Source organism: Aedes albopictus, chromosome 2, assembly GCF_035046485.1.
Source record: "Aedes albopictus strain Foshan chromosome 2, AalbF5, whole genome shotgun sequence".
NCBI classification, from domain to species: Eukaryota; Metazoa; Arthropoda; class Insecta; order Diptera; family Culicidae; genus Aedes; species Aedes albopictus.
The window spans coordinates 233,786,763-233,811,564 of record NC_085137.1 but is presented as its reverse complement, the minus strand read 5'-3'; the positions used below and the strand labels follow the sequence as shown (position 1 = coordinate 233,811,564).

General features: G+C 40.6%; 1 protein-coding gene across 2 annotated transcripts in view; it reads left to right on the top strand.

Annotated features, from left to right (window-relative positions):
• LOC115257421 (uncharacterized) overlaps window positions 1–24,802 on the top strand; it is a 143,572-nt gene that overhangs the window by 73,761 nt on the left and 45,009 nt on the right. For both annotated transcript variants that reach the window (XM_062851343.1, XM_062851344.1), the window contains exon 3: window positions 16,745–16,908. In XM_062851343.1, the coding sequence (XP_062707327.1) occupies window positions 16,745–16,908 (164 nt within the window). The remainder of the gene's footprint in view (window positions 1–16,744; window positions 16,909–24,802) is intronic.

The following is a 24,802-nucleotide window of genomic DNA, read 5'->3' as shown; positions in this document are numbered from 1 at the left end:
CCAAACCTACGCATGCGACACATCAAACAGTAGCATTTCCGATAACCTAATGAACGGTTAGCAGGAAAACAGTATCAGACCATATCTGAACCGGTAATGTTCCGGAACCGGTTCCGTGGGGTCCCGACGGAAGTGGCCAAACATGAAGGAGAACCAAACCCATGCATGCGACACATCAAACAGTAGCATTTCCGATAACCTGATGAACGGTTAGCAGGAAAACAGTGTCAGACCATATATGAACAGGTAGTGTTTCGGAACCGGTTCCGTGGGGTCCCGACGGAAGTGGCCAAATATAAAAGAGAACCAAACCCATGCATGCGACACATCAAATCACGGCTTTTCCAATATCCTGATGGCCAGTTATTAAGGAAGTAGGCTCTGACCGCATTGGAGACTAACAGTTGTATTGCGGAACCAGTTCCGGGTGTCTCGTCGGAAATCGCCTTATATAAAAGTGAAACAAACCCATGCATACGACACATCAGAGCGCGGCTTTTTTGATAACCTAATGAAAGGTTAGCAAGAAACTAGTCTCCGGCCATATCTGAACCGGCAGTGTTCCGGAACCGGTTCCGAATGTCCCACCGGAAGTGTCCAAATATAATAGTGAACCAAACCCATGCATGCGACACATCAAACAGCGGCTTTTTCGGTAACCTGTTGAACGGTTAGCAAAAAAATAGTCGCAGACCAAATTTGGGACAACAGGTCCTGTCCGGGAACTGAATTTGGGTGTCTCGTCATAAGTGGTAAAATATAAAAGTAAGCCGAACCTATGCGTGCAACACACCAAATTCCGGCTTTTTCAATAACCTAATTGACAGTTTGTCAGCAAAAAGTTTCAGTCGCACATTTGGGAGAACCGGTAGTGTTGAAGAATAGGTAACGAGTGCCCCGCCGGAAATGGTAAAATATAGAAGTAAACTAAAATCATACATGAGGCCATCCATTAAGTACGTCACGATCCTAGGGGGAGAGGGAGTTGTAAAAGTGTGACAAGCTATTTTAACCCTCGAGCAGTCGCGTCTTCAGCCACCCTCAGCGACACTACGCACACGCTTTGTACTACAAGTGAGCTTTTTTTCATGGTGCGTGTACTCAGTACACGATGCGACCGCTCCCGGGCTAAGTATAGGAAAAACCCGTACGAAGAGGGGAGGGGAGCTTCGAAAATTCCCAATTTCGGCGTGACGCACTTAATGGATGCTCCCCATGGAACACATCAATTCGCGGCTTTTTAGGCAGCCTGATAACCAGCTGACAAGAAAATAGCCATATCCATACAATATTTGGGACAACCAGTAATGCCATGAAATCGGTTCCAGGTGTCCGCCGGAAATGGTCAAACGTAAAATTGAACCAAACCCAAGCATGCGGCACTTAAAATAGTGGAATTATGAAAGTGAACAAAACCAATGTTAGCAATAAATCAAATGGTGGCTTTTTTGATAGCCTGGTAAACGTTGGGTAAGATTTAAAGTGAAGAAATAGTCAAAGTCTTCATATATGTACAAGAGAATAAAATCGTAACCAAAGTAATCTCATCAAACCACTCCATTTAAAATTCCTGTGGTGTTAATATAAAGCATCAACACTGAATAAAGTTTTTCCAATCTTCTTTTGCATCTAAAATTACTGTGCACAATTTGGTTCATAAGGAGGTCAAATTTTACATGAATCGTATAAGTGTTCTCAGGATCGGCTCAGGATTAGGGCCCATATAGCCGAGGCGGTAAACGCACGGGTATTCAGCATGACCATGCTGAGGGTGACGGGTTCGATTCCCGGTCGGTCCAGGATCTTTTCGTAAAGGAAATTTCCTTGACTTCCTTGGGCATAGAGTATCTTCGTGCCTGCCACACGATATACACATGCAAAATGGTCATTGGCAGAGGAAGCTCTCAGTTAATAACTGTGGAAGTGCTCATAGAACACTAAGCTGAGAAGCAGGCTTTGTCCCAGTGAGGACGTTACGCCAAGAAGATGAAGAAGGATCGGCTTATGTCGACGTAAAGATCATGAGTATATATTCGACGAGAAAGGCGCTATCACCACTAGGTGGATTAATCTGGGTTTTTACCCTACGGACAGTGGTCATACTCGCGTTCGAGCTCCACGTAGAATGCGTCCTTGCCCCTTCTGAAGTGAGGGATGTACACGTCGATTATGCTGAAGTCGATGAAGTGACCCTTGATTCTTATGTCTTAGCTCAAAGCTGCTTCAGGGATTGCTCATTCGATTCTGCCTAAGGTTGCTCGTTGCTCGGCCGGTTCAATGGAAAGGTAGAGATAGGAATGGGAAGGGGATACCCGGATAGAGGTGAATAACAAACCAATAACTAAAGAATAACATATTTTGTCATGATATCTAATTTTGCAATTCCTTAGTTTTTCTTGAATAGCTAAGGATGACACATAAATTACAAAACATGCTATCATCATAAAACTTGTTATTGGCGAGTTATTATTTAATAGTATAATAACATAATTATAACAAACTAGCTGTACCCGGCAAACTTTGTCTTGTCTCCTGCTTTTTTTGACGTTTCAAGTTTCTAGCCAAGACCAAGTCCCCGGTTAAAATGTATGAAAGATCGATTTTCAAAGACTCAAAATGTTTCCATGTTTTTTTTTTGCCTAAAACTAAGACGACCAAAATTGGACCTCCCGTTCACAAGTTATGCGCGGTCCCACGTATGCCACTGCACTTTTATATATGTAGATATTACAATCATACTCTCAGCCATAATATCAAAACAATAACATAATTTACCATCATATTAAAGTATGTTATTATTTTGACATTCTTTTTGCTATTATTTTGTTATTACGATAGCAGAATGAGTTATTCTTTTTTTTGTCCTTTTTGCCTTTCTCGTACAACAAAGTTGTACCGAAAGGCTATCATTTCACTCCAAAAATCAATTTTTGATAGAAAGCTCAGATTATCAAGTCTTATATATCAATCGACACAGCTCGACGAACTGAGCAAATGTCCGTCCGTATGTGTGTGCGTATGTGTGTGTATGTGTGTGTGTATGTGTGTGCTAATAATAGATCAAAGAAATGAGCTTAAGTTTTTCCTAGTAAATGTCAATTGATTGTGCCGCAACAAGTTTCATTTGATAGGGAATAGGTTGTAGTTGAACGCTATTGAATTTGGTTTGGATATTTCAAGCCATTTCAGATATATTTGAAAAACTTTGCGAACTTCCACAAATAAATATTTTTAATTCCCACGTTCCCATTTTTCAAGCCTAGACACGAACGCTTCTTGGACACCCTAAAATAATTTACCTGAGTTGTGAATTTAACTCATATTTTTTTAGATTGACAAAGTTGTAACAAAAACCATTTTCTGCTATAGCCCAACAGTAGATGTAGTAAATTTAAGTTGCATATTCAACGGAGTGGTTTTGAAGTTATATTTCAAGCTCGAAAAGTAGTGAATAATAATTGTAGACCTTTTGATAAAGCATTTTTTAAGCGTGTGCGTTGTAGCAGGTAAGGGAGCGACCATAAATTATGTCACATTTTGAGGGATATCTGCAAAATGTGATAATTCCGACACATGTTTTAGAGAAACAATGCAAAAAGTTCGACTGCAAGAAAAAGGGGGTTGAAAATAGACTATTTTTAGTAACGTAATATGAGGACGTCCCAAACATATTAGTATATTTTCGTGGGTCGTGTGCTGCATACATCTCGGCGATTAACTTACCGCTTACCGGGTTCTAATTAGTACACGTTACACACGAATAAACAAATTACCAAAAAAAAAAAAATAATGCCAAAAACTCAAAAACAAACAACCACAGAGAACAGACATCCAGGCTAGAACAAATTTCATTCGGAAAGTTGTGTAAGGATTTGAATCTTTACTTGAGTAAGGTTGCAAACCAATACACGATGACAGGGTGTCTACTCAATTATGAAAATGAAATTCCCTGATATTTCCAGGATTTTTCCAGGTTTTGGAAAATAATTCCAGGTTTAAGAAACTTACAGAATTTTTAGAAATTCATAAGGACGTCTTGATAAAACACATTTTTTTGGGATATTTCTAGTGCAAACTGTAATGACGTTAATGGACAACATTCCACCAACATTTAGGGCGGAAGTTAGATATGAAATTCTGATTGAATTCTTCAAATAATCTTGGCGGTATGTTTATGAGATCTTTTGCATAAACACATTTTGTCTGAGCATCTCTTTAAAAATTCTGAAGTATTTTTAAAATATTCTGACTATATTCATGAAATATTGCTAGGAAAACAACAAAAAATTACACCACATTCTAATAAAATATATGCTTGTCCATTCAGCAGCAAATCTTCCGAGGAGTTCCTAAGCCAAATTTTCTTGAATATTGTTGGAAACTCTGTTTTAAAAACTGCAACTAACGTTATTAAAATCCTCCAAGAAACCTATCACGTATAGCTTCTCATATTTCTCTCGCTCGAGTTCTTGAAAAACATGTGGGAAGCTCAGAAATAACTATGAGAATGAGTGGGTTGAATATTCTTTCAGACATTTTTGTTTCAAATCGTTCATGGATTGTTCCAAAAACTTCTCATATATTTCCATATAAAATACTTAAAAATTCTTCCACAAGTTATCCCATGATTTTCTTAGGAATTTTCGGAAATTGGCTTCTTTAGCGGTTTCGAGATAATTCCATATTCGGAATCTGCATGCCAAACTGAGCCGAAATCCAATTTTTCATGAATTTTGTTGCCCGGGAACCTATTTAAAAATCAATTTGAAGTTTGTATGAGAGCGATTTGTCGGATCACCCCTGGTCGCATTTTGTACTGGGCGGAGCTGTCAAGCAGTTGCTCAGCTGTCAAAAGGTGATTTCAAAAAATTTCTTTGAATTGATTTTAGGCACCAAAATAAAGTTATAAAAAACTGAAATAAATCATAGTGGCTCAGAAAAATATGCTCTTTCGTATGAAATCGAAAAAAACAATACATTTTTCTAAATTTAAAAACCAAATTATGCTGAAATAGGTATATCTTTAAGTTTTGTTAGGTATTTTTCTAACAATATCTACAGGCAGATGCGAGTTTGTTCAGTAAACCTCAATAAATTGTTCAATACATTTTCTTCGGGAATCTATCTAATAATCTAATAATGTGCAAGATTTGTTCAGGAATTTCTTCAAAAAACTTTCAAGGAATTCTGCATGAGCTATCTCATGATATTAGGAAATAAATCACAAGGAGTTCCGAACCGTAAATTTATTATAATGTCTGAATATTATTTTGTTAGTGACGGTATTTTTCCGTATGTGGCTGACTACCGTATCTTCGATTATGTTTTTGGTTTAGTTTTTAGTTTACAAAGATTAAAGCATTTTCAAGTTTATTTTTTATTTTGCAAAATTATATGATTTTCTTTAATCTTTCTAAATTTTTCAAAACACGACGAAAAAGCTCTTCGAAACAACCAAAACAAGTGGGAAGTATTTCTGAATTTGAGAAAAAGAAATAGTATTACTTCTTATTGTCCCCCTGACCGGAGACTTTCCACTTTGAACAAATAAGACAGAATATTGTACAATATTAAAAACTCACTGCACATGAATTATTCATGCAACAAATATCTGATGAATAATACTTAACAAGCGAGTAATTAGCAGCGGCGCAGCCGAAATTTTTTATCGCTTTGGGGGTTTTCCAACTGAAAATTTGTTTTGAAGTGCTAAACATAAAAATCCCTGATTGCCCCCAGAATTCCCTGAGAATTCCAGGATTTTTCCAGGCCGAATGAAATTCCCTGATAATTCCAGGTTTTCCAGGTTTTTCCAGGTAGTAGACACCCTGGATGACAACATTACCGCCACCAAACACCAAATTGCCACAGTCAGTGGTGAATTGAAACATTTCAAGTGGTGAATAAAATTAGTATGGGAAATTAATCGATTGCAGCGCCACGCTATTGCCACTTGTGTTGCTGATTTCAAATTGTCGTTAAATTCCTTACACAGTTTCGGAACTGGACTTGGATGTCTGTTATCTGTGAAACAACCTAGTAAGGTATGAAAACCCTACTTATTTCTGCGATTTTTGGCATTTCTGCCTTTCTCGTACAACAAAGTTGTACCGAAAGGCTATCATTTCATTCCAAAAATCATTTTTTGATAGAAAGCTCAGATTATCACGTCTCATAAATCGACACAGCTCGACGAACTGAGCAAATGTCCGTCCGTATGTGTGTGTATTGGTGTGCTAATAATGCTAAGCAAAGAAATGAGCTTATGAGCGCTTGCACACTGACGTCATCACTGTCTCCTTCTCTTTCTTTCCTTCGGCGTCGGTCCATAAAGCCGTCCTTGCCCTCAAAAAAAATTGAAGGCAATGTTTACAATTCGTATGAGAATTTGATGAGGTTATGTTTTTGATGCAAGCCTCTACACGCTCGCGTCAGAATACCCATTTTTTCATTGCTATCTCTGTCGCTCTTCAAGAGGCCCCATTTAAAAATACCCATTTTCAAGTTGGGCGGCCCAACTCATAAATGGGTATTTTTAAATGGAGCCTCTTGAAGAGCGACAGAGATAGCAATGAAAAAATGGGTATTCTGACGCGAGCGTGTATGTTTTTCCTAGTAAATGTCAATCGATTGAGCCGTAACATGTTTTATTTGATAGGGAATAGGTTGTAGTTGAACGCTATTGAATTTGGTTTGGATATTTCAAGTCATTTCAGGGATGTTTGAAAAACAAATAAATAAATAAATAAATATTTTTAATTCCCACGTTCCCATTTTCCAAGTCTAGACACAGAGAACAGACATCCAAGTCCAGTTCCGAAACTGTGTAAAGAATTTAACGGTCATTCGAAATCGGCAACACAAGTGGCAATAGCGTGGCGCTGCAATCGGTTAATTTTCCATACTAATTTAATTCACCACTTGAAATGTTTCAATTCATCACTGACTGTGGCAATATGGTGTTTGGTGGCGTTAGTGTTGTCATCGTGTATTGGTTTGCAACCTTACTCAAGTAAAGATTCAAATCCTTACACAACTTTCCGAATGAAATTTGTTCTAGCCTTGACAGGGTGTCTACTACCTGGAAAAACCTGGAAAACCTGGAATTATCAGGGAATTTCATTCGGCCTGGAAAAATCCTGGAATTCTCAGGGAATTCTGGGGGCAATCAGGGATTTTTATGTTTAGCACTTCAAAACAAATTTTCAGTTGGAAAACCCCCAAAGCGATAAAAAATTTCGGCTGCGCCGCTGCTAATTACTCGCTTGTTAAGTATTATTCATCAGATATTTGTTGCATGAATAATTCATGTGCAGTGAGTTTTTAATATTGTACAATATTCTGTCTTATTTGTTCAAAGTGGAAAGTCTCCGGTCAGGGGGACAATAAGAAGTAATACTATTTCTTTTTCTCAAATTCAGAAATACTTCCCACTTGTTTTGGTTGTTTCGAAGAGCTTTTTCGTCGTGTTTTGAAAAATTTAGAAAGATTAAAGAAAATCATATAATTTTGCAAAATAAAAAATAAACTTGAAAATGCTTTAATCTTTGTAAACTAAAAACTAAACCAAAAACATAATCGAAGATACGGTAGTCAGCCACATACGGAAAAATACCGTCACTAACAAAATAATATTCAGACATTATAATAAATTTACGGTTCGGAACTCCTTGTGATTTATTTCCTAATATCATGAGATAGCTCATGCAGAATTCCTTGAAAGTTTTTTGAAGAAATTCCTGAACAAATCTTGCACATTATTAGATTATTAGATAGATTCCCGAAGAAAATGTATTGAACAATTTATTGAGGTTTACTGAACAAACTCGCATCTGCCTGTAGATATTGTTAGAAAAATACCTAACAAAACTTAAAGATATACCTATTTCAGCATAATTTGGTTTTTAAATTTAGAAAAATGTATTGTTTTTTTCGATTTCATACGAAAGAGCATATTTTTCTGAGCCACTATGATTTATTTCAGTTTTTTATAACTTTATTTTGGTGCCTAAAATCAATTCAAAGAAATTTTTTGAAATCACCTTTTGACAGCTGAGCAACTGCTTGACAGCTCCGCCCAGTACAAAATGCGACCAGGGGTGATCCGACAAATCGCTCTCATACAAACTTCAAATTGATTTTTAAATAGGTTCCCGGGCAACAAAATTCATGAAAAATTGGATTTCGGCTCAGTTTGGCATGCAGATTCCGAATATGGAATTATCTCGAAACCGCTAAAGAAGCCAATTTCCGAAAATTCCTAAGAAAATCATGGGATAACTTGTGGAAGAATTTTTAAGTATTTTATATGGAAATATATGAGAAGTTTTTGGAACAATCCATGAACGATTTGAAACAAAAATGTCTGAAAGAATATTCAACCCACTCATTCTCATAGTTATTTCTGAGCTTCCCACATGTTTTTCAAGAACTCGAGCGAGAGAAATATGAGAAGCTATACGTGATAGGTTTCTTGGAGGATTTTAATAACGTTAGTTGCAGTTTTTAAAACAGAGTTTCCAACAATATTCAAGAAAATTTGGCTTAGGAACTCCTCGGAAGATTTGCTGCTGAATGGACAAGCATATATTTTATTAGAATGTGGTGTAATTTTTTGTTGTTTTCCTAGCAATATTTCATGAATATAGTCAGAATATTTTAAAAATACTTCAGAATTTTTAAAGAGATGCTCAGACAAAATGTGTTTATGCAAAAGATCTCATAAACATACCGCCAAGATTATTTGAAGAATTCAATCAGAATTTCATATCTAACTTCCGCCCTAAATGTTGGTGGAATGTTGTCCATTAACGTCATTACAGTTTGCACTAGAAATATCCCAAAAAAATGTGTTTTATCAAGACGTCCTTATGAATTTCTAAAAATTCTGTAAGTTTCTTAAACCTGGAATTATTTTCCAAAACCTGGAAAAATCCTGGAAATATCAGGGAATTTCATTTTCATAATTGAGTAGACACCCTGCACGAACGCTTGTCGGGGACCCTAAAAAAATTCACCTGAGCTGTGAATTTAACTCGCATTGTTTTAGATTGAAAAAGTTGTAGCGAAAACTATTTTCTACTGTAGCCCAACAGTAGATGTAGTAAAAATTTTTAAGCGTGTGCTTCGCTCAGGCAAGGGAGCAATCGTGAATTACGACACGCTTTAAGAGGTACTCACAAAGTGTAATAATCCATGCACACATTTTGAAGATGAAAATGTTAAAATGTTGACGTAGAGGGAGAAAAGTGATTTAGAATGGAAAATTTTAATGTGACGTAATCTATGAACGTCTCCAACATTATTAATATATTTAATGGTTCGTGTGTTGCATACATCTTGGCGATTAACTTACCTACCACTAAACGAATAAATGTACATTTGTCAGGTTCTAATTATCACCTACCGAGAAAAATTTCTATTCAGTCACTGTGTTGATCTTACTCAGAATTCAGAAATAGTTTTTGCTTTCCTACACTGAATAACGGCTTGCGGTTGAAATTACTATGAGCCATTTTACGAAGTGACAACAATGTAGATGTTGATATCGATTTTCACGGGTTTGGACGCTATCTCCTGCTAAAATTTCATTCATAATAACGGCTCGTAAAGTGGAACTTTCGGAAGAATCAATTTAAATACATACATCGCCACTAAATTTGAGCAGACAGAGTTTCGCTTCAATTCAACAGATAAATACTGTCAATTTTATAATTCACCCAATTTACAACTAACCCTTTACACTTAAAACAATTTGGTTGTGAAAACTAACTGAAAGACGGCTTGCAGTAATGACCAGCATAAAAATGATTTCAAATTTACCATGGCAAAAAAGGTGATCATCGTTCAACAAACGCTTGTTGTCTGCGTTTTGTCCCCTCTCATATCAACTCGTTCTATAGCCGAGTAGTAGCATGCGAGCCAGTTGATCTCAAGCTTGCTGTTTTGAACCCAGTTGCCAACAGATTTTATAAATAGCGGGGTAACATTGATTGGCTTGATCGACCTCATGAAATTGTTCATGGATCATTTCCAGTATGCTTCATTTTAAGTTTTTTACACTTTTCATAATGATTATGAAGTTTGTCATAATCAACACAGTGAATTTTCATGAGATATTCTTATGGCTTCCATAATATTTAGTTATAGCAAAAGTTCATGAGGTGTTTTGATGAATTTCGTTAGTTTATTCGCTAGGTATACTAAATCGATATCCCTGATTTCGAATATGCTGTCCAAAGCCATACAAATTATGTGCTTTTTTAGGGTAATTTTCCAATAGTTGCACGGCTAAAAACTAGCCTATTGTTGCACACTCCATGTTATTCTTTAGAGGTGTGCAACAATTGGCGAATTTTTAGCCGCGCAACAATTGGAAAATTACCCTAGTATTAAAACCGTTTAAGTAGGAAAACTTTTAAGAAATTGAAAACCTTCTTTTAATAAATCGTATCAACCCGGTTACGGTCGCGTCGTGTACTGAGTACACGCACCATGAAAAAAAGCACATTTTGTGGTAGGTAAGGTACACAGCTGAGGGTGGCTGAAGACGAGACTGTTCGAGGGTTAAGAAGGATCACTTTCGTAGTGTGCCGCGCTTGTTGATGAGAGTGAAAATTTTCGCTCCCGTAATTTATTATTAGTTTCATTTTTCATCAAATTTTCCAATTTCCTCAATATTGAATGTTTTTTATTCCTGTATAAAAAGGACCTAGGGGTGGTGATGCATGGGGTTTCTAGGTGGTGATTGCATGGGGTTTCTAGGGGTGGTGATGCCTCCCGCCACCCCATGCAACAACGGCAGCAGCAGTGCTGCTGATAAAACAAAACAAGAAGCCGTTCGTTGGATCACTAATCGGTAATAAATCAATAACTTTTTCCACAAGCATCCAATCGTTTTGTGGTCTTCGAAAGAAAGTTTCATAAATGATTTTTCTACAAGAAGCATTTATCGATTTGAATTAAGGAGACAAAGGGTGACCTCTAGGATTTCTGTTTGAAACTGTAACTTTTCCCATAGTAAATCCTATGAAAATTTTGAACCGCTTGCGCTAAATTATAGTTTCACCGATTGCGCTGAAATTTTGTACAGTTCATATGGGACCTAAATGGGATCTAAAAAGTCGACTGGAGCGAGGATTTATTTTTTCCATACAAGCGTGTCCCGTACTAATATTTACAGTAGAAAACTTGTAATGTATTTTAGACACCATCTATTTCAAGCGTTCTAGATGAATGTTAAGAGATTGGCTGCCTAATGCTTCTTCATTGAACATTTTCCATTGCAGTAAGGCTTTTAAATTTCTTACAATTATTAATTCAACGATTTTGAGGCGAATATTGTATGTGACTGCGAAGTGTATGTCGTCTTGCATTCCTGTGCATTTGAGGGGTTTTAGTGCAATAATTTACAATTTCGGTAATTGTGAAGTAAATTCTTAATTGTTAAGCGTATTTTCAACGTAAGTCATCATAATAGGGTCTGTTTGATCCAACAATCGATATTGAGAAGTATCTACTTTCATTAGCTCTCCGGAAAAAGGCATACATCGCCGTGCATGTCCAATTTTTTTTTTATCCTATATGCTGCACGAAAATATTAAGAAAATTTGCTGAAAAACTATGAAAGATACCCCATTTTATTGTATATTTTTGGTTTACCCTTAAAGAATCTAATTGCTATAACTATTACAAGTTCAAGCATCTATGATGCAGGAGCTAGAGAACGTATTCTACGAGAAAGGCACTATCACCGCTAGCTGGATTAATCTGGGTTTTTATAGAGACTTTCAGCCTGGGGCTAGTTCGTCTCTTTCTCAGTTATTCTTTAGTTGTTATGTCATAGAAAATTTAGTTATTATTTTTGTTATTTTAACTCTTATTTCAAACAAACAAATAGCAAGTTTTGCCTTTTGTTCTGGCAGCACTGAACGAGCGCCGGTTACTACACGGCATGATTTGGACGTTGAGGCAGCGTGTGTAAGTCAGTGGGGTGACATAGCTGTCAAACTCGGTACATCGCCGCTCCACCCATCATCGTTTTTGGTACGGCGCGTTTTGGTACCCACTTTCTGGACAGTATACCCTAACTTGCTAGTGCTTATTTCGGAAATTACACATTTCAAGCGAAATTGTTGTTTTTGATGATTGTTTCTCTTCCTTTATCACTTTGCACGATATTATATGTATCAGCGAAGCAGTATCGATGTTTCAAGCGCATTTTTGCCATAAATAAAGCAATCAAAACAAAAAGTGTCGTTTGACAGGTGTCAGAGTGACAGTAGATATGACATGAAAAGGAGAGAGAGAGACAGATAGCTGTCAAAGGTAGGAGGTAAATAAAAACAAAGAAAGGAAGAAATTGAATTAGTTTGAAGATACCATTTGCAATTGTGGAGAATCGGTGGAAATAAAAGTAGAATAGGTTGAGAGTTTAGTTTGTGGTGAGAAAAGAAGTTGGATTTTGTTGTAAAAGAAATAGTTCCGCAAGTGACTAGGTGGAAAATTGTCAGGTTTGGTCAGACGATCACAAGCGAAACTATATTTTCGAGCCGTGGATGCACATTGAGTGTTTGAGGAGCTTGAGGCCCGACGGAACGAGACAGGTTGGGCAACAAGCAGACTTGAGAAATCAGAATACGCACGACGAGGACGAGACTTCCTGCACAGTGGTCCACAACCGAATTTATATAGGAGAAAATCTGTGGTTGCGTTGTCTGTAAAGGAAGGTAGAAGGAAGCCAGAAAAGGAGAAAATCAAAAATTTTAGTTTGTTTTTCTCGATGTCTGAGGACGTAAACTGGGTCCAATGTGGGAAGTGTCAACACTGGGCACATTTATCTTGCGCTGGTGTTGATCAAGGGGTTGTCAACAGTGATTGGCGGTGCCCACAGTGTCTCCCAAGTAGTGCGCAGCAGCTGAAAGTTCCGGATGAAGCGGAGCAAGAAGTCCGGCCAAAGAAGCGATGGAGGTTCTGAACTGGGAGCTGGCTCGGATGTGGATCCGATTGAGAAGCAGTTGAAAGAGGAGCAACTCGTCAAGGAGAAGGCCTTTGCAAAGTAGATGGCGGCGTGGAAGAAGCTACTCGCTCGGCAGAAGGCGTGTAAGGAAGAGCAGCAGAGGCAAGAACAGGAGATGCGTGAGCTGGAACTCCAGATTCAACGCGAAATGGAGGAGCAGCAGTTGGAGCACGAACAGAAGTTGTTGGACGCAACTGGCTGCAGAGCAAAAGTTCGTGCAGAAGCGGGAAGCGATCCGGAGGCAGTTTGCGAGCAGCGTCAACCGAGTCAACGCGTTGAAAGTCCAAGAAAGCGCTGTTGGCGAAGCTTCGGAGGACCATCCAAAGAAGAGAGTGAAGGAGTGGCTGAAGGAAGCGGTAGTCGACAAGCCGTCGAACGCGGATTTTCGGGGAGCGTACCCGAAAGGAGACGAATCATTTGGAGCCGGATGCTCGAAGCAAGTTGGCAAGCCAAAGCCAATGTCGAAAGTGCCAGTGATCACGGAATTCAAAGCTGGCTCAAGTGAGGACAGCGACAGTGATGGTGACAGCAGCAGCGACGAGTCGTTCAAAGACGTTCGTGCGGAGAGCAGCCGGCGAGGCAGTCTGCGAAGGAGCAGAGTTGCTGACGGGCCGGGGCCAAGAGTTGGCTGAATCTACGGAGAGCAGCTAGACGTGCGAGCGGAAAGCAGCTGGCATAGCAGTTTGCGGAGAAGCAGAGGTGCTGAAGGGCCAGGGCCTAGCGTTGGTCGGATCTCCAGGGAGCAACTAGCTGCTCGAAAAGCGGTGTCGCAACACCTTCCAAAGTTTCGGGGAGAAGCAGAAGTCTGACCGCTGTTCATTAGCAGTTTCGAATACACGATGGCGGCGTGCGGATACTCTAACCTGAAGAATCTGAAGCGGTTACAAGACTGCTTGCAAGGAGACGCTATGGAGGCTGTTAGAAGCAGGCTAGTTCTACCAGACTCAGTTTCGGACGTGATTGCCGATCCAAGGAACCTGTTCGGAAAGCCGGAGATGCTGTTGAAGACGCTGCTGACGAACGCTCCAGCGCCGAAAGCCGATCGGCTGGAAACCTTCATAAGTTTCGGCATGACCGTAAAGGAATTGTGCGGTCATCTCGAGGCGGCACAGCTCAGCGACCACCTCAAAACCCGATGCTAGTGCAGGAGCTGGTCGACAAATTGCCTCCGAGCTACAAGCTGGATTGGGTCCGGTATAAGCGCGGCAGAGTGGACAGTCCGCTAAGGGTGTTCACTCGATTCATAACCGACAACGTTTCCGACGTCTCCGAGGTGACGGAGTTCTCAACGCTGTCAGTGAATGAGCGAGCGTGGCCAGGGAGAGAGAATCCGAGGAAAAAGGAGTTTGTGCATGTGCACGAATCCAAGCGGAAGCAGAGCGAGGGTTCTCGTAGCGAGATGGCCAGCCGGTCATGTCGGATATGTATGCGAACGGATCATCTCTTCCGTAAATGCGATGAGTTCAGGCGAATGAACGTAGTGGAGCGACTACGCGAAGTCGAGAGGCAGAAACTTTGTGGAATCTGCCTGAACAAACACAGTGCAGGTCGGTGTTCATCGAAGATCCGCTGTATGATGCGGAATTGCCAGGGGGGTCATCATCCTCTGCTACACGAGTGGAAGAATCAGTGCAGCTGCAGAAAGCGAAGTGATCTTCCGAATGATGTCGGTGACGCGCGCTCTACGTTGACAAGCGACAGTACGATACCGTCGCGTTTCTGGACGAAGGTTCGTCAGCGACGCTGGTGGATGATGCGGTGGCAAAACGGCTGAAGGCAGAAGCAACACTCGAGCCGTTGATAGTCACGTGGACCGGCAACATCAACCGGTTTGAGAACGAATCTCGGTCCGTAGAGATTGCCATGTCGGCGAAGGGCTCGAAGGAGAAGAATCCGCTGTTCAATACGCGATCGGCATCGGAGTTGCAGCTGCCCAGACAGAAAGTTCGGTACGCAGAGGTGGTAAAGCAATATTCACATTTCGCGGGAATGCCGGCAGAGGACTTTCCGTCAGGTGTGCCTACGACCCTCAACGGACTGGATAATCTGGATCTTTTTGCGCCATTGGAGTCACGTATTGGAAAGCCGAATGAGCCGATCGTCGTTCGGTCGAAGATGGGCTGGACGATTTACGGTTCCGAAAAGCGGAGACCTATGGTGCAGAGCTCCATGACATGATGCGGGAGCAGTACATGTTGGAGGAAGCACCTAATACATCGTTCGCCGTACCACAGCCAGCGGAAGAGAGGCGGGCTCGACAGATTTTCGAGTCGACGACGAAGCGAGTGGGCGATCGTTTTGAAACGGGTCTTCTGTGGCACGACGATTTCCCGACAGTTACCCTATGGCCGTCCGAAGGATGAAGGCACTCATTCGGAAGTTGGAGCGAAGTCCAGCGCCGAAGGAGAACGTGTGTCGGCAGATAGAGGAATACCAGTCGAAGAGATGCGCTCACAAAACAACTGATGTGGAGCTGGCAGAGACACAATCGGGAACTGCGGGGTATCTGCCGCTGAACGTCGTGGTTAACCCAAGGAAACCGGGTAATGTCCGCTTGGTTTGGGACGCTGCTGCGTCGGTAAACGGGATCTCCTTGAACTCCGAGCTGCTTAAAGGTCCGGACATGTTGGTTCCGTTGAGTATCCCCTGTATAATAGGTTCTCTACTATTTGAGTTGAATAATAGATTCAGTGGAGAAAGTGCTCAACGCGAACGATGTGTTGGGAAGCTGCTCCTTCGGGAATTATATGAAAAACTAGGATGTAAGTGTAAGTGTAATAGTAATAGTAATTAGTTGTAGTTAATAGTTAGAAATAATATATCACAGCTTCAATGATCTAAAAGGATCTGCTGTCAATAAGTGTTTTGTTCCGGAGGAAACTGCCCCAACACCATTCAAACATTCTATTTTAATGGTAAAATTTGCACTTCATTTGCCGTTTCGCTCTACCTCTAATAATGGGGCCTGTATTTCATGCTTTTTTTTAAAGCGCTGTAGGAATTACTGAGTTTTTCTTGGTTTTGCATATCCCTTTCGTGACGAACCAACACAATTGTGCTGTTGAGCGGCAACAGTTTTGTATATTATTTTCATCTGTTTAGACTTTGTTTTATGTGATGTAAACTGTTTCAGTAACTTACGTTGCTGTGAGGTTTACTATAACAAGATAAACAAAAAGTGGACAAAAACCGTAAAACATTTAAAAAAATGTCTGTCGCATATTTTTTTATTTCCGAATTATCCAGGTAGTCAAACCTAAGAATCTAAAGATAAAGAGTAGATCTTTTAAATGAGAAATGATAATTGTTGTTTTGTTGGGAATTCTTAAAGTTCTGGAGAGCCAAAGTAGAGCCATTTGTATGGAGATTTCATTTTTGCGCTCCGTCCCGAAAGGGATATGAGGCCAAAGCCTTTTATAATTATTTAACTATTTTAAATTTTCATGTTGCTCATGTTAAGTAAAGAATATGTATACATAGGATAGAAAACCGCCAATTGTTGCACACTCCATCCAACAATTGGCGAGTTTTTAAGGTGTGCAACGATTGGCGATTTTCCCTACATGTATTCCATTTATTTTTTCAAATTCGTTGAATGAAGAATAAGCAAATCCTTGCCATCCAAGACAATGCATCTCATTTAATCTATCTCAAAGCATTCACAAACATGCCCGACAGGCCATTTAACATTATCTTTTTCATTTTCTCTCCCCAAACAAAAAACAGGTTTCCTGGTGGACAAGTTCGGGCGCTACAAGCCAGTGGTGATTATGAGTCTGCTGCTAAATGCATTATTCCATCACTCGTTGCTGTTGATTCCGCAGCAGGAAATCCCCGGCAAGCTCCCGGAAGCATATGTAATGAGACATCCGGAGACGGGAAGCGTCGAGGTAGGTGTAATTTATGGTGGCAGCTTAGCATCCAGGCAGGATAGAATTCGAGTAAAGAAGGGAGAGGTTAGAGCAAGAGCAGCTCAGCATCCGACCGGTGTATGTGCTGAATGCGGTGTTGTGGTGCAACATGTTGAAATGGACATTGCTGGCTGGTGGCTATGGGGGTTGCACCCGTTCCGTTCCAGTGTTGCACGGTGGTTCGGGATTATTCGAAAATTGTTCTTCAATACTTGATTAAACTTAGAGAAAATTACCCAAGCAGCACACAAGTTACAAAGGAGAGTCAACAGCGCAGGGTTTTGGTTGTACAGGAGCTACACTCATGTTATTTGAACTCGAAGGCAGAATAACTTGGAAATGACTCGTTTCCAATGAGAAGCCTGAAACATTCTTGAGACCTCCAGGTACCCCCTGAATCCCCTGGAAACACGCCTGGAATCCCATGAAGCGCCATTAAAAACCCCGAGAAACCCCCAAGACCCCCTGAAACGTCCCTTGAAACCTCTGAAACCTCCTAGGACCCCTTGAAGCCCTCTGCGACCCCCTAAAAATCCCCTGAGACACATGATATGCCCTTGAGCTCCCATGAAGCGCCCCCCTTGAGACCCCCTCCCAAGTAGCAATTCCATTACTTATTCGTTTTGTTTGATTTTTATTAGGGTTTTATTACAGCAATAATTGAAACTCACAGTTATATGACTACTTTTATGAAAACCATTGATGAAATGTTTTATAGTAAACTTGGAGATACCCATAAAGCCAGATTTTAAGAGTAAACAAAACTCTACGATATGTAAACCTTTTGGCATTCATTATTACCACAATAAAACTGTTCGCTTACCAACTCAATAACTACCAAAATATTACTTTGAAATGATCGTTTTCTACTTACGAATGATGTGTCCTCCTGAGCTTTACGTGCCATCGAAGAAGCTTCTCTGCATCTTGAGCTGTGATAGTTTTTGTTGAAAATAAAAACAACAACAATCATCATAACCTCTTTTCATGAATGGAAAATGTTTCCACTAGGTTTCAAAACAGTTTTATTGCTACTCTTAATACGGTTTGCAAAACCTCTCCGAGAGTGGCCCACTTAGCCGGAAGATGCTCTTAAAGAGGTTATCAAGAGGTTTTGATGTATAAATCAGTTTTATTGCAAGTTTTATAAAATTGGTCATGAAGATCTCTTATAGAGCCGAACAAAACTAGAAATGTTACTTGGGTTGGAACCCTCTGGGATCCCCCATGTAAACCACTGAAGTCTCCTGGGACCCCCAGAAAACCTCCTGAGACAACCTGAAGTTCCTTGAAACCTCTTGGAATTCTCTGAAAAGCCCCTGAGACAAACTAGAATAAACTTTGAGACTTCCTCAAGTGACCCGGAGGCCCCCTGAAAGTCCTCTGAAATCTAATGAGGGTTTTTGTATCTCCCAGACACATCCGGAAACCCCCATCAGACCTCTAGGTACCCCTTGAGACCCCCTGAAACTATCCTGAGACTGTCAGGTACTTTGAGCTTGAGCTCAAGCGATGGCTATGAACTTGTGAATATACATGGGATGTAAATATTGAGAGAAGGGAAAAAGTATGTAGAAGAATAGAAAGTAGGAGGAAAGGGACGGCCCAGGGATTGAATCCAGGACCTTCTGCATACTAATCAGAAGCGGTAGCCTCTAGACCACCAGGTAATCTCCTGAACATTCATTAAACCTTTTGAAACTTCCCTGAGACTACTGGACTCCACAGAACTCTTGAAGCGTTCCAATACCCCTTTGGAACCCCTCCCCCCTGAGTCCCCGTGCAAACCCATGATAGATCCCTGAGACCTACAGGTGCTCCATTGAGACTCCCTGAAACGCTCCTGAGATATTCAGGTACCTCTCGGAACACTTCTGTAACTCTACCAGATCTGCCCCTGAAAGCCCTTGATATTCCATGAAGCGCCCCAAGATCTTCTGGATCTCCTCGAAAGCCCCTGAGATCCCCTGCAACACTTCTGAGATTTCCAGGAATCCACTGAAACCTCATGAGATCTCTAGTTACCCCCTGAAGCTCCTTTAGACCCCTGAAACGCCCCTAAGGCTCCCCAAAACGCCTTTGAAACCCTCTGGAACGCCCCTGGGAACGCCTCTGAAACGCTCTTTAGTAGGGATGAGAAAAGTACTGGAACGATAGACGTTAAACAGAAAAATGTCTCATTTCCATCCCTGCTTATGAGACCATTTGGAACCCTTAAAGCGCCCCTAAGGCACCATGGAATCCCCTGAAGCTTCCTAAAACGCCCCTGAGACCACCTTACGCGCCTATGAGACTCCCCGGAGCCCCTTGTGACTTCCTGATACCTCGCTGAAACCCCTTGGGACCTCCAGAAACGCTTCTGCGACCTTACTTTGCTGGCCAACGTTGCCATAGTTACCGTCATTATTATAATTTCTCATGCACAATATTGGTTATGAATAGATTTCCGTTTGTATTAAGCATGGTTTTCAAATGGTGCATAGGGTAAAGGAGGTATTTTAGACCCTTTTAGGAAGTGGATGAACAATTCAGTGAGAAAAGAATGTGTTCTGTCAAAAAAGGCCAACCAGAACTCTAAATTGGTGTAATAAATGCAAGAAATATCAAAGCTCCTGAAGAATCTCGGGCTTCTATTTTGGACCACCAAGTGAACATATTTTGGCCCACCTCATTAAATTTTAATAGCATGATTAAATGAAGGCACCACAGCAAAACTTTACATATATTTAAAACTACGAGAGTATCACAACTTTTTTCGCTTATTGAGGCAGGGAATGCTTAAAAATAACGTAACGTTAAAAAAATGAGAAATTTTGTTGCAATCGCCAGTTTTTACACACACATAGTATGATGTTTCATAAAAAATGCTACGCAAAACGTGAATTCATTAACCAACAGCTAGCAATAGTTTGTGACGTTAGTCACGATGCATAAATAACGTAACGCTTCAAAGGAAGTGTGAAATTCTAGTGATTTTGTTGAATATAAGGGTATTCCACACATTACACATGAGTGGGAAGGCCGACAAAAATAAATGTATTTCCATGGTACGTAATTTGTCAAACATGCATTAGATGACACATTGTCTCAGTCATCAACTAATTTGCGAGAAGGATAACTGTTCTAAACTTGATGACTGAATACCTGAAATTTTAAACTTGGCGAAAAGTTGTTAGAACAAATCGAACCCATAACAATCACATTGTAAAATAAACGTATAACAACCCAGATCACGGGAGGTCTCAACTTATTCTATTTATCTGTTTTCAGGTACATTACATTGGCATGAATGTTTTCTCCCTTAAGAAGGAACTGGAGAAAAGGATCTGACAGGTGGTCCAAAATATGTCCACATCTGATTATGTTGAACATATTTTGGCCATACCTCAAACCACCATTTTAGTAAATATTATTGCTCCACCGAGCTTAAGAACAGTTTATTTTGAGTTTTTACAAGGCCGTAACTACATTCACATGAAATAAATATTTATTTGTATAATTTAATACCTCTTCGAAGCGGACTGAGTGTGTGTAGTGACGGCTCAGCAGCTGGAGGCCAGATTTGCGCGCGCCTTGCCTTCGGTGCTCCGATTTAGTTTTTTTCCATTTGCTTTTTGCGCTTTTTGATACGGTTGATGGCAGAGCAAGAAGACCCGGCTTCAGTCAGTGTGTGTAGCGACGGCTCGGCAACTGGAGGCCGGATTCGCGCGCACGTTGCCTTCGGTGCTCCGATTTTTTTTTTTCGTTTTGCATTTTTGGTTCGATTGATGGCAGGCGATCATCCGGTGAGTTTGTTCCTTGTTATTCTCTTTCTATGGATTCTACATCAATTATTATATTAATACAATTTTATACCATATATTTATAATATCCTCTTTTCAAATATTTTTTCATTGACTTTGTATAGTTCGTCACCATGAGTGTCGACTTGGATTTTTGTTCCATTTTGTCACTGTTCGAGATGGCATTTTACAAACTATCTCTTCTTTTTATTGCATTTCATTTCTTTTGTGCAATCTCTTAACGACATACTATTTTTCTATGTATCTGTCCATGTATATTTGTTGCAAGTATTTTTATGAATAAATATTGAGCGATCACCTTACGTGGGTGGTCAATTGTTTGCTTTCCGCGTGAAGCGAGCAATAGCGCATCAGATTGCATGTTTTGACACGTCTTTTGTTGTAAATCTTGAGTGTCCACCTGACGCAGGTGGCTGATTGTTTACTTGCCGCGCGGAGTGAGCAATAGCGCTTAAGTTTGTATGTGTTGCCGCGTCTTTAATAGTAAATATTAAACGATCACCTGACGTGGGTGGTCGATTGTTTGCTTTCCGCGTGATGCGAACAATAGCACTTTGTTGCTTCATTTGTAGTCAATATTGAGCAATCACCTGACGAGGGTGATTGGTTGTTTGCTTTTCGCGTGAAGCGAACAACATCACTGCAGTTTGCACGGCATACTGCAACTCCAAAAGGTCATATTACTTATCGAAGTGAATCCTGACCCAACGATACCTGCCGTACTAACAATCACTCCTTCCTGCAGCTTTTGGTGGAGACGTGCGGTAAACGCCAACTTTCACATAACAAAGGTTGCTATTAACATTCCTTCATTCTTCCAACCTGACTACAAGGACGTGGCCGGCGCCGTTATTGTACTGTTAAAGAGAGCCTCTGAAGCGTGCACAGTGAGAATGTTGACCACTCCCAGTCAATTATTCAGTTGATTCATTGTGCAACTGTCATTGGTTCGAGTCAATCACGGAGTAGCAACCATAGATATGTGCAGTCAGTCTAAGCTAAGCTAAGCTAAGCTTTAATACCTCTTCGAAGCGGACCACACATTTGTCACCTTCTTTGTTTTTGGTGCTTTTCCGTGCGTTTCATTGGAAGTGCGTTTCATTTTCTCTATTTTTGATACTGAACAGCATATATTTAACTGACATCAAAAATGAAGGTAATCACATAGTTGAATATTTTTCGTGTTCCAATAAAAATGTACCATGATTTAGTAGAGATTATGCGATAAATATCATAAAACTCCATAGGTGGGCCAAAATACCTCCACTACCCTACAATAAAGGTGCATAAAAATAAGCTGCATAAGAAAGGATTTAGTGTATTGGCATTTCGTGTAGCCTTCGCTGAGAACCACCTGATTTTATCTCATTTTTTACTTCTTTTGGTTCCATATTGCTTTCAGATTTGTAGTATAGTGCATGTCTTTGTCATAGCAGTAAACGCGCCGGCCTTCAACAAGATTATGCGGAGGGTGACTGGTTCGATTCCCGGTCACCAGTGTACAATATCGCCTTCATTGTTTTTTTTCGATTGCTTGTCAGTACGCCTTGGTCAGTTGGCAACAAAAATGGGATGCAGGAGAGTTGGGCAGGTGGTTACATTCAATTCTCCCACAGGTATCGAAGACGGCGTGGTTCAAGTGGTTGGATATGGGTCGAGATTTTATCATGATAATGTGTCGACTTATGTCCAATCACTACTCTCTGGGCTCGCATTTCTATCGAATAGGGCTCACAGATAGCCATCACTGTAGCCGTGGTGCAGGCTATCAAGATATCAACCATGTTGTGCGGGAATTCCCCGACTACGGTATTGACAGATCCGATTTATGTGCATCCCTCAGGGCCCGAGGTAAACCAGGAAAGGAAGGCATTAGAGATGTGTTGGATAAACGTGATCTTGAGTATACCCAGACAACCAGTAATCGTATATGATGTTGCATAAGATGATAAAGTGGAGGCCATATGCGTGCATGCCTCCGTTTAGGCGCATGCAAAATGTACGCATATCGCCTCCACTTTAACATCTTATACGATCACTGGTTGACTGGGTATGAAGCTTGTGTACGACTTCTTGAAGCAAGCTGAAGTCTTCGTTTGATATCCCAGTCTTGTTGCTCCACTTGTCCACCTCGTGTCTCTTCGAAAATCGTCTGTTTGTATCGTTACAAATGTTCTGCGGGGTATGACTGGGTTTACGTAAAACTTGGTATTTTTCGGCTTTCAGTTACATAAAAGCGTTGATTATTTTAGATCATTGCCAACGTTTTGATCCTGTGGTTGGGATCTTCATGATCTAAAATAATCAAAATCAACGATTTTCTGTGACTGAAAGCCGAAAAATACCAAGTGTATCGTTACAGGTTGTTTGTCCGTTTGACCAGCAGCAATACACCACACTGTTGCGTGTCAACGAAAAGCCCCGATCACCCTATCCTTTCCTTAAATACTTTTGTTCCCCCTAACCTCGACCAAACCGCGAGTTTTACGCTTCCCCAAAGCTAATATAGTTTACTAGCTGAACCCGGCAAACTTTGTCTTGCCTACTGCGTTTTTGACGTTTTAAGTTTCTAGCCAAGACCAAGTCCCCAGTCAAAATGTATGGAAGATCGATTTTCAAAAACTTTCATATTTTCAAAGTTTTTTTGGCCTATAAACCTTCCTTGGATGAAAACTAACAGAACAAATCTGGACCAAAATTGGACCTTCCGTTCGCAAGTTACGTGCGGTCCCACGTATGTCACTGCATTTTTATATATATAGATAAGTCAAAAACATGAAATTGTAAAAAGTTTTAACTGAATTCGGCTCCGTTATGCCTGTTGGCGCATGAGCCTTAAATAAATGATTGTGTGAAAAAACCTTTTGGAACTCCCTCGGAAATTGCCCCAGGAATCCCTTTGGATTTTTGTTCAGTTTAACGCCGCAAATTTCTCCAGTCATTCCAGCAAAAATTCCTTTAGCGACCTCATCGTGAGCTACTTCAGATATTCTTTCGAGAATCCCCTAAGGATTCGCAACGAGAATTTTTGTAGGGATTCCTTCGGAAAATTCTTTAGGAATGTTTTCGGAAATTGCACCAGAGAATCTTACGGAAATTTCGTGAATTCCTCTTGGGGATTCCTCCAGGGACTTATTGCAAGAACATCTACAGGACGTCTTTCAGGATTTTCTTGAGAAATCTTCCAGTGATTTCTGCTGGAATCTCTTTGGAATTCCAACATTCCACACAAATAATTCCGTCAATCATTCTGTTGGGAATTCCTTTAGGGACCACTCTGAAGATTTCATGAAATGCTTCAACAATTCCTTCGGAGATTTCTTCGGAAATTCCTTCGTGAATTCCTCCCGGATTTTCGTCAGGAATTCCTCTAGGAAAACTTTTAAGTAGCTCCTTCAAAAGTTTCTTCGAAAAATTCTACTGAACTACCGTTGGGAATTCCTCTGGATTTTTTTTTTCAGAAATTTCTTCCAAGATTCTTTTGGGAATTCCGTCAGGGATTCTTCGCTGGGATTCCTTCCAGGTTTTCTTCTGGAATTTGCTTAGCGATTTCTTCATGATTTCTCTCAGGGATCTCTTTGGTAATTGTTCCAATGACTTCTTCGGAAATTCTTTCAGAAATCTTTCAGGAATTGCTCTGGGAATTTCTTTGGAATTACTTCCAGCGATTACCAAGGGTTCTCCAATTAATATAAGTTCTCCGAGCGGGATAAGCTTGAATTTGGCTGTCAAAACAAAAACCCAGCCAACAGTGTGATCAGCAACACACAACGAAGTCGTCGGAACGAATGGCTCGACTGCCGAGTGCCGAAAGATTTTGGTGGAGAAGAGCGCAACGTGGGCCGTAATGCAGCAGCAAAGAACCCGACATAACGTGAAATGATGCAAACTGAAGCAGGGAGAAACACGCTGCTTGGAAGAAACGGAGTGCGTGGAAAAGGAACTGCTTTACCGTTCCCAAGGAACACGGATGTTCTACCAGAAGCTTAACGAAACCCGCAACGGTTTGGTGCCGCGAACCGAAATCTACAGGGATAAAGATGGAAGTCTCTGGCTGGATGGACGGACGT